Source organism: Chlorocebus sabaeus, chromosome 7 (assembly GCF_047675955.1).
Source record: "Chlorocebus sabaeus isolate Y175 chromosome 7, mChlSab1.0.hap1, whole genome shotgun sequence".
In the NCBI taxonomy this organism is placed as follows: domain Eukaryota; kingdom Metazoa; phylum Chordata; class Mammalia; order Primates; family Cercopithecidae; genus Chlorocebus; species Chlorocebus sabaeus.
In genome coordinates this window covers 39,554,244-39,567,851 of record NC_132910.1, presented here as the reverse complement: position 1 = coordinate 39,567,851, position 13,608 = coordinate 39,554,244, and the positions used below count along the sequence as shown (strand labels likewise).

Below are 13,608 nucleotides of genomic sequence, written 5' to 3'. Positions count from 1 at the left end.
GAGTGCGGTGGTGATCATATCTCACAGCAGCCTCAACCTCCTGGGCTCCAGTGATCCTCCTACCTCAGCCTCTGAGTAGCTAGGACTACAGGCACACATAAAGATGGAGTTTTTGGTAAAGATAGGGTCTCACTGTGTTGCCCAGGCTGGTCTTACACTCCTGGCCTCAAGTAGTCCTCCTACCTCAACCTCCCAAAGTGCTGACATTACAGGAATGAGCTGATGTGCCCAGCCTGAACTTGTAAAACCACTTATAAAACTATACTTTACTGAGAGATGCTTGTGTTATACACAAACATGGAAAGAATTTATAGAACTTTGAGACTATGCTGGAGAAGCTGGGATATTTATAGCCTTAAATCTATGTTTTCTATCTCTCTCTCTCTCTCTCTCTCTCTCTCTCTATATATATATATACACACACACACACACACTTAGAGATATACAGAATGATTAAATATATTTAATCTCTTAGAGATATATAGAATGATTAAATATAGATATGTATTTATGTAATATATATTCCCTATCCCTACTTCTTTAATGAGAGAAAGACAGTGACTTTTGGGACTTGTTAATTTAAAAAAAATACTCGTTTGATAGATGTGGAGATTCATTTGTGCATTATGCTCAGGCTTCACTCCAGGCTCCTTGCATCTGATTTCCATATATTTCACTGATACATGCACACACACACACAAAACCCCCAGAAATGACACTACAAGATAAGAACTACGGATTGAGCTTAAACCTTCCATTTGACAAACAATAGGTGTGTCCTAAACAATCAGGGTTAGGATCTAGATCTCCAGACTCCTGATTGGTGTTCTTGTGGCTGTTTCAAATCTTCAGATTGTATGACCTACACTATTAGCTCACTACAGTTTAGAAAGCAGTTTATGAAACTTAATTTAGTCCCATTTCAATCCAGAGTGATGTGGTAATCTGTCTAGGGAGGCTTGGGTTATGGAGGCCCCCTGCCCCTCCCCGAGATACTGCAACCAGTGTGAGGTCATGCCATCCCGATCGTCCCAGTCCCTTCACTCACACAGTTACAGCACACAATGAGTAATGTGGGGACGTATGGGCAAATGAATGTGCTGTTGATGAGTTTCCTGTGAAAAGAGAAGGCAGTTGAATTTTGGCTAGTTGTACTTCAGGAACTCAGAAATTGTTCATAATTATACATAATGGCACATAAGTGTTATAAGGACCAGTGCTTATGCAGTTCTGTGAGAACTTCATGCACTTACATGGACGGAAACAACACTGGAGACCCAGGGTGGTTGGGGAGTGGATGACTTTTTTTCATTCTGATGTTAGTTTCTCAAAATATTAGTGTTACATTTGCCCAATAAGCAATCCCAAACATATGGTGACCTAGGCAGTTGGGTTAACTACTACTTCTCTTTCTGACTAAGGATTGAAGCCAACGGCAGACGCCTTCTTCATTATGATGTTTACCCTTATGATGGTGGCTTATACGGCCAGTTCCATGGCACTGGCCATAGCAGCAGGTCAGAGTGTGGTTTCCGTAGCAACACTTCTCATGACCATCTGTTTTGTGTTTATGATGGTGAGTCTGAACTGTGTTTCCTCTGAGAAGGAATTGTTTTTTTCCTTCATTTCTTCCTGCACTTTCGCTTGTCATGTAAAACCTATTTTGAGGATTCTGTAAATGGGACTCTGCTTCAAGGCCATCTACTGAAATAGATTATGTTAGAGAATATACTAACTTTCCTCTTTGCCCTTATCCAACCTTTTTTGCTATGTTCTAATGTAGTTCCAATAATTTTAGTTAATATTGTTGCTAATGAGCTTTTAAAAAGTGTTTCTTGGTGACATATTATGAAACCTTAATAAATTGGAATTTCAAAAACCAGAAAACCTTTGATCGGCAGATTCTCTTGAGAATGACGGATTATTTGCCTGACTTTCATGCTGGTGTTAGAGAACTGCTAGCTTATTTTTTTTTTTAACATTTTTAATTTCTGTTTTATAAGTTCCCACATACAGCATCGAACTGCTAGCTTGTTTACCCACCAGCAGAGATGGTTTGGTTGGATTTATAATACTGTTTTCCAAGACACACGTTAAGCCTCATAAGAAGCAGAACAGAGTATGGTGTGAGCGGTCTATTTTGGCTCCCTCTTGTATTTTGAAAAAGAGTGTTTTAAAAATATTGGAAAATTGGAGCGTTCACACACTACTAAGTACCTCTTTTCTGGGTTTTGTTCCTGACATTCAATATGTTTCTGCTTATCTTTTTTTCTTTTTAATGGTTACTTAATTCTAATCTTACATGCCCCTAAATTTTGCACTTAGAGGAATCAACAGTTGAACGAAACCAGTTCCATTTTTTCCCCTTCAACATCATACTTGACAGGAACATGTCCTGTCTGCTAGAGTAGGAGTAGATGTCTTTAAATAAAAATAATTAGCACAAACTCTTGCCAGAGTTTAATTCTTCCGTTTCTGGACTTGAAAACTACCAATGCAAACATTAATGAGGAAGTGATAAGGCTTGTTTATATTTCCCATACTGTCATCCAGCAAATACAAATGTTTTGGTTGATTTATTGTTATTTAAGGATTTCTACACAGATCTTTAAAAACTAGTCATAAAACTGTATTTTACTCAGAGATGGCTGCGTTATATGCTAAGCACTTGGTCAGGTCAAGTCTGAATATATATAGTCATACCAGCAACATCATCATTGTTATGCATATACCGGTATGCTTGTGGTGGCAATTAGTTCTCTTGTCAATCTTCAGCAGGTCTTCCTGGCATCTCCATTGTGCTACTGCTTTTTGGCAGCTTTAAATGATAGCACTAATCCTGTTTATACTCAGCCTCTCGCCACATTATACTCTGTATCAGTTCTAGACTTTGGGTTATGTTAAGCCTGCATTCAGAACCTCATATCCTTGCTAAAGTCATAGGGATATAGACTGAAAACCTTTGTAAATAACAAATCTTATGTGAGGTGTGTTGGGCGTGTGATGCTCAGGGTTGATCTGGTATAGGTTCTTCCAATGCCAGGTGTATTGGTGAGCACACGTACTGGTTGTGTCGTTATAATAGTCAGTGTTTCTTGACCTTCCATTGCGTGCAGTTACAAATAAAGTTGAGTACGTAGTCTTGACAATTGAGGATCTTCCGATTAAATGGAATATCTAATATGTATTAGATATTTTGTTCTTCCTTTAAAACCATAAATGACTTCAGCTATATAGAGATGTGCACATGCAGAGGAGAAGAGTTTAGTGAGTGTCTAGAGTAAGTGGAAAGAACTTCAAGAAAGAGTTGGTTTTAAAAGAAATACTTACAAAGTGGTAGGGACTTGAAGAGGGTATTCTCTAGAATTCTGCATGAAATTACTCAAGTAGTCCTGACTCTTAGTATTTGCTTTTTGTAGATTTTTTCGGGTCTGTTGGTCAATCTCACAACCATTGCATCTTGGCTGTCATGGCTTCAGTACTTCAGCATTCCACGATATGGATTTACGGTAAGTTTTCCTTGTCTGTCATTGTGACTGCGTTCCCAAGCTAGGAACAATGGAAATCAAGCTTCCTATTCTCATTTCCCTGACCATGAGCTGTGAAAGTCTCCCATCCAGAAACCTTTTAGGAGCAAGGAATGAGAATTTCCTGTTAGCCTTGGTTAACACATGGCCGGGGAGTCATTTGCTGTTTTCCTCAGTCATCCTTTAAAGGGCTGAAGAGTGGGGAGATACCTCCTAGTAAAGGAGAAAGATTGACTAATTGATAAAAAACATATTGTTGCATTTCAGTTCAATAAGGAAATAAATGAGAGGATGGGAGACTAGAATACATATGTTTATAATGAAAGGAAAATTAGAACAAAGACCATATAATAAACATAGTCATACTGACTTTTGCAAGCTCATTAACTCCAAAGTAAACTGTTTGTGTCTTAGTATAGTATAACCAAGCTTCTAACTTCCAGAAATTACAACAGGTTCTAATGAAAACAAACAAGAACAAAAGATTGTCACTGTAAATTAACAATACTCATTGAGCACACTGTATCGTTTTAATTAGAATGTTTTTGGGGTTACAAAATTGGGGAGAGAAGGAGGAAGGAGCTACAGTGTAATATAGCCAGAGGTCTCCCGGTTTGGCCAAATACTTTACTTCTTTTGTATTGGAAGCCAAAATTCCAACCCTAGGCTTCTTGATTGCCAGGGAAAATAACATTAGTTGGTTTGGTGAGACAAAGACTGTGAATATGTTTTCAGAAATAACAATAAAGATTAAACTCAGAGGGCATGATTGTGATAACTCTTTGGAAACTTCTTGAAATTTAAAACTGTTTACCTTGCCCTGCTCCCACTTGTGTTATAGGCTTTGCAGCATAATGAATTTTTGGGACAAAACTTCTGCCCAGGACTCAATGCAACAGTAAACAGTACTTGTAACTATGCAACGTAAGTTTGTGTTCAGTGTCAAAATGGGTGTTGTTACTACCATGGTGTGATGTAGAAAGGCCACTGGGCTTAGATCTGTATGAGTCCTTCCAGGGATACTGAACTTTTCCGAGCCTACGTGTTCTCATCCATAAAGTGAGTTGTGCGTGAATGCACGTGAACATGCGACACAACCCCTCAGTATTCTGCTGCTGTAAAAATTCTCTTTAACGTGCAGCAACGTTTCTTATGTTTGTTTCTTATTGTTTGTTTTGGGCCTTTTAAAAGATCCTTTTGATATTTCGATTGTGGGTTTGAATTCTTGGTTTTCAGAGCATTTGAGATTGAAGTGAGGGGTTTTGATATTTTATCAAGGGCTTATGGTCACTGAACTGTATGGATTCTATGAAATCTATGGGTCCATGAGCTCACGGATACTTCTGAACCCAACCCATGGACAGTAGTAAGAATGAAATAGGCAGCAATAGCACAAAGAAGGTGAACATTTCTCTGCCAAGATCCTGGCACTTCCACTGCCTCATGCATTTGGAAGACATCATGAAATTAAAGGCCGCATAGTCATATGGTGTTGTTTTAAATTAACTTGAAATATTCCCTATCAATCAATTTATCCTCTAAAAAAACAAGAAACACTTGAGTAAGTTGAGAAAAAAAACATTTTCACATAATGTTAAAATAGATTCTAATAACACTAGATAATATTGTTTTAAGAATTTAGTAACACTTTCCTTTTCTATGATTGCTAATGGTTTGATTTTGATACGTAAATTAATGAGAGAAAAGAGAATGTTGATATGATCCTAAATCTCCTGAATGTTCAAGTAGAATATAAATAATTCTTAATAACAGGACAAATTACTCTTTTCAATTATTCACAGGAAATCCTCTATACAGAGAGGTTTTCTTTATTCTGTCCCTCTCTTTTGGCTTGATCAGGGTGGTCAGGATGAAGTGGATGGGAAAAGTGGGACCAGATAAGGAGGAGCCACCATGGGCTTCATGTAAGGGAAGATGAGGGTTCATCCTCAGAAGGCAAAGGAGGAAGCTATTCCTTTTTTTTTTTTTTGAAACGGAGTCTCGCTCTGTCGCCAAGACTGTAGTACAGTGGCATGATCTCCGCTCACTGTAAGCTCCGCCTCCGGGGTTCACGCCATTCTCCTGCCTCAGCCTCCCGAGTAGCTGGGACTACAGGCGCCTGCCACCACGCCCGGCTAATTTTTTGTATTTTTAGTAGAGACGGGGTTTCACCGTGTTAGCCAGGATGGTCTCAATCTCCTGACCTCATGATCCGCCAGCCTCGGCCTCCCAAAGTGCTGGGCTTACAGGTGTGAGTCACTGCGCTAGGCCAAGAGGAAATTATTCTTATAGTAAAAGAGAGTCTATGTATGTTTTCGGAATTGTTGAATTCCAAAGAGTTGCACAAAAATGGTATCAGGCAGTAACTGTGGCTGTCCAAGGTATTTAGTATCAGGTGCTTTCCTAACCTGTGACAAGGAGTTCATCCTACTCTACTCTAGCTGCCACTTAAAGCTTAAACCTAATAGCTGAGTCTGCTGGGAATGTCTTGTACCTGAGTATCTGTGATGCTCATCACAGTCTTGGTGTAAGAGCTGACAGAACGTGACTTTGGCAGGAAAACCATGCACACCACTTTTCCTGGTTTTGGAATTCTTAGCCTGTGTTGTTTTTTATGGCTGTTTGCAAGGGTAAAGAGTACTGTAAGAGCTTTGATCATCTTAGTAAGGGTCATAGGTGTCATCTGTTTAAGCAGATGTTTTCTTTATCAGGGATAAGGGAACTATTACTTGATAAATGTTTCTGCCCTTTGGAGAGAGCAGCATTACAGATTTGGAAACCAATACTTTTGAGTAGGCTAAAAAGTCGGTGATTCAAAGTATGACTCTGTAAACCTGGCCAAGTTCCTTAAACCTTAGTCTCCTCATCTTTGAAGTGTGTACAGTGTCCATCACATTGGATTGTTTTAGGAATTAACTAAGTTAGGATCATGTTGCTTGTTAGTGTCTAGCAAAATTGTAAGCACACAATGACTGTTAGCTATGACATCTGAAGGGATAATCATTAAAGGCTTGGTTCACTTTTAGGCTCCCTTAAGGAACGGTGGATATACTGAGTAACATTTGACAGATGCTAGGAATGAGTTATATTCTTTTTTCTGTTGAATTTCAGATGTACTGGTGAAGAATATTTGACAAACCAGGGCATCGATCTCTCACCCTGGGGCTTGTGGAAGAATCACGTGGCCTTGGCTTGTATGATTGTTATTTTCCTCACAATTGCCTACCTGAAATTGTTATTTCTTAAAAAATATTCTTAAATTTCCCCTTAATTCAGTATGATTTATCCTCACGTAAAAAAGAAGCACCTTGATTGAAGTATTCAATCAAGTTTTTTTGTTGTTTTCTGTTCCCTTGCTGTCACACTGTTGCACAACAGCAGTTGTTTTAAAGAGATACATTTTTAGAAATCACAACAAATGGAATTAAACATGAAAGAATCCAAGATATCATGTATCGCATATTAGTTCATCTCCTCAGACAGTAACCATGGGGAAGAAATCTAGTCTAACTTATTAACCTAAAAAAGGAGAATTGAATTCTGGAAACTCCTGTTTCTGGCATTTGTTTCCTCATCTTTAAAATGAATAGGTAGGTTAGTAGCCTTTCAGTCTTAATACTTTACGATGCTGTGATTTGCCATTATTTAATAAATGACAAATGTATTAATGCTATACTGGAAATGTAAAATTGAAAATATGTTGGAAAAAAGAGTCTGTCTTATAGGGTAAAAAAGCCACTGTGATAGAAAAATCTTTTTGATAAGCACGTTAAAGTTAATAGAACTTACTGATATTTCTCTCTAGTGGTATAATATCTCATGATTCTTGGCTGAGGGTTTTGAACTGTAGGTAGAGTAGAGAGGTCCATTAATAGAATTCTTGCACTATTTCTGGAACATTCTAGCTGTGGAAGGTCACCTAACCTTCTTGGGGTAGTTCAGTGGTTTATAATCCAGGTGTGTGTCAGAATCTTCTGAGGAATTTTGCTAAAATACAAAAGTCTGGCCTCTGCCTGTCCGCAGTGCATAAGTATCTCCAGCTCTACCTTCATAAAGGAATCTGACCACTCCTGGATTTGGTAATTTCTAAGATCTTTTCCAGCTCTGGAAATTTTACTTAGGATTTAATAACTATTACATCTGTCCCTGCGTAGGTTTTCTTTGCTACTTATATACCTTATTTCTATATGTCCTTTTCATTCTAACCTTCATCAGTAATAGGGAAATATTTTAATTCTTTTTTAGTTGAAGGGTAATGTACCAAAAAATATAGTTCAGTGAATTATGTGCAACCACCCATGCAGGTCAAGAAATAGAAGATTGTAGCACACGAAAGCCCACTCAGCCACTCTCCCAGTCACTACTTCCTTTCTTACCCCTGCGTTATTTTTGAAATGACACTTGCTGTATTCCCCTATGTTGCTGTTATGAGAACATTGCTACAGCCAAGTGTTATGTTTCTGTGTGCATAGGTGGATACTTAATTCTCTCCCCACTTTTTAATAAATTAAAAGAATTTGGAAATAATTTTGGATTGACAGAAAAGTTGCAAAGATAGTGAAGAAAGTTCCTGTCTACTCTTTGCCCAGCTTCCCTGAATGTTAACATTTTATATAGCAAGGTGCATTTGTCAAGGCTAAGACATTAACATTGGTACAATCACTGTTAATTAAACTGCACACAATATTCAGATTTCACCACTTTTCCACTAATATGCTTTCATTGTTCTGGGATTCAATTCAGGAGACCACATTGCATGTAACCCTCTTTTTTAAAAATAAATACTTTTCAATACTTACAGGAATTAAGTGGGCTGGGGCATCACTGGTGTGTAGATGCCCTGAGACTGGTCATCTTAGAATTCATTTAGTTTGTCAGTGGGTGACCTGACATTCTGTCACGACATCAGTTTGGGAACATGGCATTATATTTTTATCTTTGAACTTTTTTCTTTTTGGATGACATTTGATTAACGCGTCATCTTGGAACACATTATCTTTTTTCTTGGTTATGTGATCATGAAGATAATCAGTTTTTCCTGTTCTTGGTATAATTCCTGCTTTTCACATACCTGTGCCTTACAGTTCTCTGTATATACCCTTCCCTTATTACACAGAGAGAAATATCTATCTATACTTTTTACACAAAATATACTTCAGAAGAAACGAAACAGCCAAAATTATTAACAACTACTTTTTAAATAAGTGAGAATTAATTATATCCTGTTTTATATATCCTCTTTTTATATTAAAATTGCTTTCATATACTTTTGTTGTGGTAAGAACCACATAACATAAAATTTATCATCTTAACCATTTTAAAATTAAGGAACTTTTAAAAAAGTATGGTTTATTTTCTTATAAAATGGAAATTTATTTAAGGATAGAGATATCCATATATATACCCTATATATTATATATATTCTCTATTTTATATCGTATATATCAGGATATATATATTATATAGGATATATATCCTATATGTAATTCATATCTTATATATTATATATGGGTATATATATCCTTAAGTAAATTTCTACATTATGAGAAAATAAACCACACTTTAAAAAACATTCCTTAATTTTAAAATGGTTAAGATGGTAAATTTTATGTGCTCATTTTATGTTTTATATGTATATATATTCTTTTGATTTTATTTTCCTGGATGTCAGAACTAATCTATAATGGAGACGAATTAATGTGGTTTAACATAAAATAAACCTCAGTTAAATGAATATAAGTTGCTATTTGTACTGTTTATACTATAAATGTATACTATCTGTATTGCTTTGCATTCTTTAGTGGCAATATATAGTGTTTTATGATACCTCACTGTACTGTGTCTAAAGAACTTTTCTTTTGGATGTAGCAGTAGGATTATAAAAGGTCATTGGCTTGACAACACCTTCAAGTCATTACAGTATTTTAAAAACTTTTTTGATTGGTTTTCACAGTAAAAAAAAAAAAAAAAAACTTTCTATTACAGCCCATTTTTTTGCACATGCACAAAAATATAATCCAAACAAGTTTCTTGTGGTGCATTCTGAAAGATATTTTTAAAATAAGATTTGAGTAAATCTATCTTCTAGGTCTATCAATATAATGAAGCAAATATGCAATCAAGAAATACGTGTTTTCAAAGTTATGTAATTATATCCATCTCTTTAATTATTTTTAGTGTCCCGGTTTGATAATTTATGTGCTTATGCTGGGATTATTGCTGTCCCTACCTCACATGGATATCAAAAGGACTAAGTAATTCTTAATACTTTTTTTTCATTTCATGTTCTTTGGTTTCATAGAACCTTACATTCCCCAAATTCCTTTATGCGTCTGTAAAATGAGAGTTTCTTCTACCTTTAAAGTTCTGTGAATGCATGGATATTTACACTGTTTTTTTCTTTTCAACTAGCTTCAAGAAGAACAGCCAATTTGACTTTTTCAGTGTCCACTAAATTTCTCAGTGCAACCCTATAATTTATTTATTTTGATTTATTATAAAAATTTGAATCTGTCTGTCATTCAGATTCAGACTAAAGTTGCTAAGATCAAGGAAGGGAGGGTGGTCTTTTGTTTAAAAAGGCATCTTTCCATCTGTGTTTCTGGTTGGTCTTGTGTATTTTTTTTTAAAGACTTTGTTTTGGTTGGTGGAGGCAGGACGGAGAGGAGTTCATTATTCCTGTAAACCAGGGGTTGACAAACTTTGAGAAGGGCCTGATACTTTGTCTCTCAGGGTCTTTTTTTTTTTTTTTTTTTTTTTTGCTATTTACCTCTTTTAAAAACCATAACTTTATAAAAAAGTTAAAAACCATTTTCAGCAATGTAAAACCTCTACTTAGCTGGAGGGCTGTACATCACAGCCAGTGAACACCAGATCTGGCCCAGAGGCCGTCGTTTGCAGAGATGCCTGCTGTGGACAGTTGTTGTTCCTGCTTCATGTGAGGCTGTGTTAATATGCTGATAAACCAAAGTTCTAAGAAATTTGTTGTAATTTTAAATTTCAAGATATTATATTGAAATCCTATTTCTTCTTAATGGAACAAATACAGTGCTTCTTGATACTTCATTCTCTCCCCCACCTTTCTGCCCTGCTTTGACAAAAGGCGAAAAGTGGGTTTCTGCATCCGGCTTTAGTTTTACACTCAGTCCTGTGTGGTGGCAGTTTGTATGGTAAGAGGGGTAAGAGAGGCTGGTATCAGTTGAGATGGAGCCTTCCGGCCTCGGGGCTTGTGGGAGAGCGTGTGTTTTGTTTTGTTTTGTTTTTTTCATGTTCAGGAATTGTTTGTTTTTGAGATGGAGTCTCATTCTGTCTCAGGCTGGAGTGCAGTGGTGCGATCTTGGCTTACCGCAATCTCTGCCACCCGGGTTCAGGTGATTCCCCTGCCTCAGCCTCCTGAGTAGCTGGGACTACAGGTGTGTGCCACCACGCCTGGCTAATTTTTGTATTTTTAGTAAAGACAAGGTTACACCACGTTGGCCAGACTGGTCTTGAACTCCTGGCCTCAAGTGATCCACCCACCTCAGCCTCCCAAAGTGCTGGGATTACAGGTGTCAGACCACTCTCGGCCTGGAATTTTTGTTTTTAGTGCATCCAAAGGGGTGGCTATTCTCTGAGTAATGAATTCACACCAGTCATTCGACCAAAGATCTGTAACCCAGAGCACCAAATCACTCATTTAAACAGTAAAGTGTTAATGTGGATATTATCTTGTTACATTATTCTCTCAGGTGTGAAACTGAGGTCAGAGGGTTCCTTGGTAAACACAGATTTGGGATTTAAGACCAATGCAACAATGTCTACTACATCCATAGGGATTTGTGTGTCAAGCTAACCTGAATAGTTGCTCCAGCTAACCTTCACCAAGACAATGCAGGAGATAGCAGTGTCCCCACCCCACCCTCACAGGCTTATATTTATCTTCTGTGGACTAAAGATCCCGGCCTTGAACCGCACCGGACATAGCTACCATCTGGCTTGCAGCCTGTTTGTATACATATTTTAAATAAATGGTTAACTTGCATGTTGACTTGTAGACTACTTTTTTCCCTCCACTTAGCAATATGAACATAATGATACTCTAAATCAAAGTAAGTCTTATTTTCTAAACTATAAAACTTCAAATTTCTTTCTTTCTTTCTTTCTTTCTTTCTTTCTTTCTTTCTTTCTTTCTTTCTTTCTTTCTTTCTTTCTTTCTTTCTCTTTCTCTTTCTTTCTTTCTTTCTTTCTTTCTTTCTTTCTTTCTTTCTTTCTTTCTTTCTTTCTTTCTTTCTTTCTTTCTTTCTTTCTTTCTTTCTTTCTTTCTTTCTTTTCCTTCCTTCCTTCCTTCCTTCCTTCCTTCCTTCCTTCCTTCCTTCCTTCCTTCCTTCCTTCCTTCCTTCCTTCCTTCCTTCTTTCTTTTCTTTCTTTTCTTTCTTTATGACAGGGTCTCAGTCTGTTCTTTAGGTTGGAGTGCAGTGGCTCAATCAAAGTTCACTGCAGCTTCGATCTCCCAGGCCCCAGTGATCCTCCAGCCTCAGCCTCCCAAGTAGCTGGGACTATAGGTGCACGCCACCACACCTGGCTAATTTTTTTGTAGAGATAAGGTCTCACTTGGTTGCCCAGGCTGGCACATTTCTTTGTGATTACATAGGGTGGAATTTCCTAAGCTTCCCTGATAAGAATCAGTGGTCATCTAGAATGCTTATAATAGGAAGGAAAGTATTACCTTTTTTCTCCCTTGTGTCAGAGGTAGGCTGGAAATTCTAGGTAATTATTTGGGAAATATAGCACCTATTTAGGATTGCAATAAGAAGTTAAGGCTCACTAACTTCCATTGTTATAATTTGATCTTCATTCAATCACTGGGTAACTGCTGCATTCAAAGCCATGCACTGTATTTTATATCCACCTAAATATCAGAAGCACAAGTAGACCTAAGTGAACCCATTAGCATCACCTGATCTTCAGATCATTTTTTAGCTGCAGAGTCATCCTTCCACCCCTGAGCCCCATAGAACAGCGTACAGATGGTCCTCGACTTACGATCTTGTTATCTTCCGGTAAACCCATATCGTAAGTCAAGAATACACTTAATACATTGAACCTACCGAACATGATAGCTTAGCCTAGCCTAAGAATGCGCTCAGGACACTGATACACCCTGCAGTTCAAAATCCCCTAACACAAAGCCTATTTTATATTAAAGTGTTGAATATCTCTGTAATTTATTGAATACTAAATGAGACTCAAAGTCTGGTTCTACTGAATGTGCATGGCTTTTGTACCTTTGCAAAGTTATAAAGTCCTAAGTCAAGCCCTCGCAATTCAGAGACCATTTGTATGTGGGCCTCTGCTAAATGACACTTGGAAGCGGTACTGCTTTGATCTAAGTGAGGATGCGGGCTCTCACTTGGCTCCCTCTGTCAGGCACCAAAGTCTGAAGAATCAGCTCAATAATGAGAGGCTTGGCGGCATGCTGTTGGGAAAACCTCAAGCTGTTCCATCTTTTTCATTTTCCAAATAGGGAAACTTGTGTTTCAGAGACTGCAACTGGCCAAAGGTCACACAGATTATTTCCTTGCTAAGATTTGGAAAATACTGCAGTATTATCAGGCGCGTCTTGATAAATCCTGAGGTGGGTTCCTTTGGAAAATGCCCTATGCATAAGCCAGAATGGGTGCAGTGGGTGTCAGTGGAAGATAAGGAGTTGTAAGAGCTGTGAGGCAAATATGGGGCCTTTTTATCTCTATAGCTAATCTCTGTAATTCATTGAATACTGAATGTGAAAAACAGAATGGTGGCATGCTACTCAAAGTATGGTACTACTGAATGTGCATGGCTTTCATACCATTGCAAAGTTAAAAGGTCCTAAGTCAAGCCCAGGCAAGATTCCCCAGTTCTCCTCCTCTTGTCATCCTTTACTCACCAGGTCCGTAACCCTGATGGACTAGCTCAGGGTAATCTATAATGTTCTTACCCATAAAATAGGGATTCTAATAGTATCTACCACAGTTGGGCTATGGAAATTACATAAGATGCTATATGTAAAGTGCCTAGAAGTACCTGGTCATGGGACCTGCTCAATACATTTTTAGCTATTACT

At 37.6% G+C, this 13,608-nt stretch overlaps 1 protein-coding gene across 5 annotated transcripts in view; it reads left to right on the top strand.

Annotated features, from left to right (window-relative positions):
* Window positions 1-9,358, top strand: part of ABCG2 (ATP binding cassette subfamily G member 2 (JR blood group)) — a 144,046-nt gene extending 134,688 nt beyond the window's left edge. For all 5 annotated transcript variants that reach the window (XM_007999213.3, XM_073017474.1, XM_073017475.1 and 2 more), the window contains 4 exons: window positions 1,422-1,576; window positions 3,420-3,509; window positions 4,369-4,451; window positions 6,639-9,358. In XM_007999213.3, the coding sequence (XP_007997404.3) occupies window positions 1,422-1,576; window positions 3,420-3,509; window positions 4,369-4,451; window positions 6,639-6,786 (476 nt within the window). In that variant the 3' untranslated portion in view covers window positions 6,787-9,358. The remainder of the gene's footprint in view (window positions 1-1,421; window positions 1,577-3,419; window positions 3,510-4,368; window positions 4,452-6,638) is intronic.
* The last annotated feature ends 4,250 nt before the right edge of the window (window positions 9,359-13,608 follow it).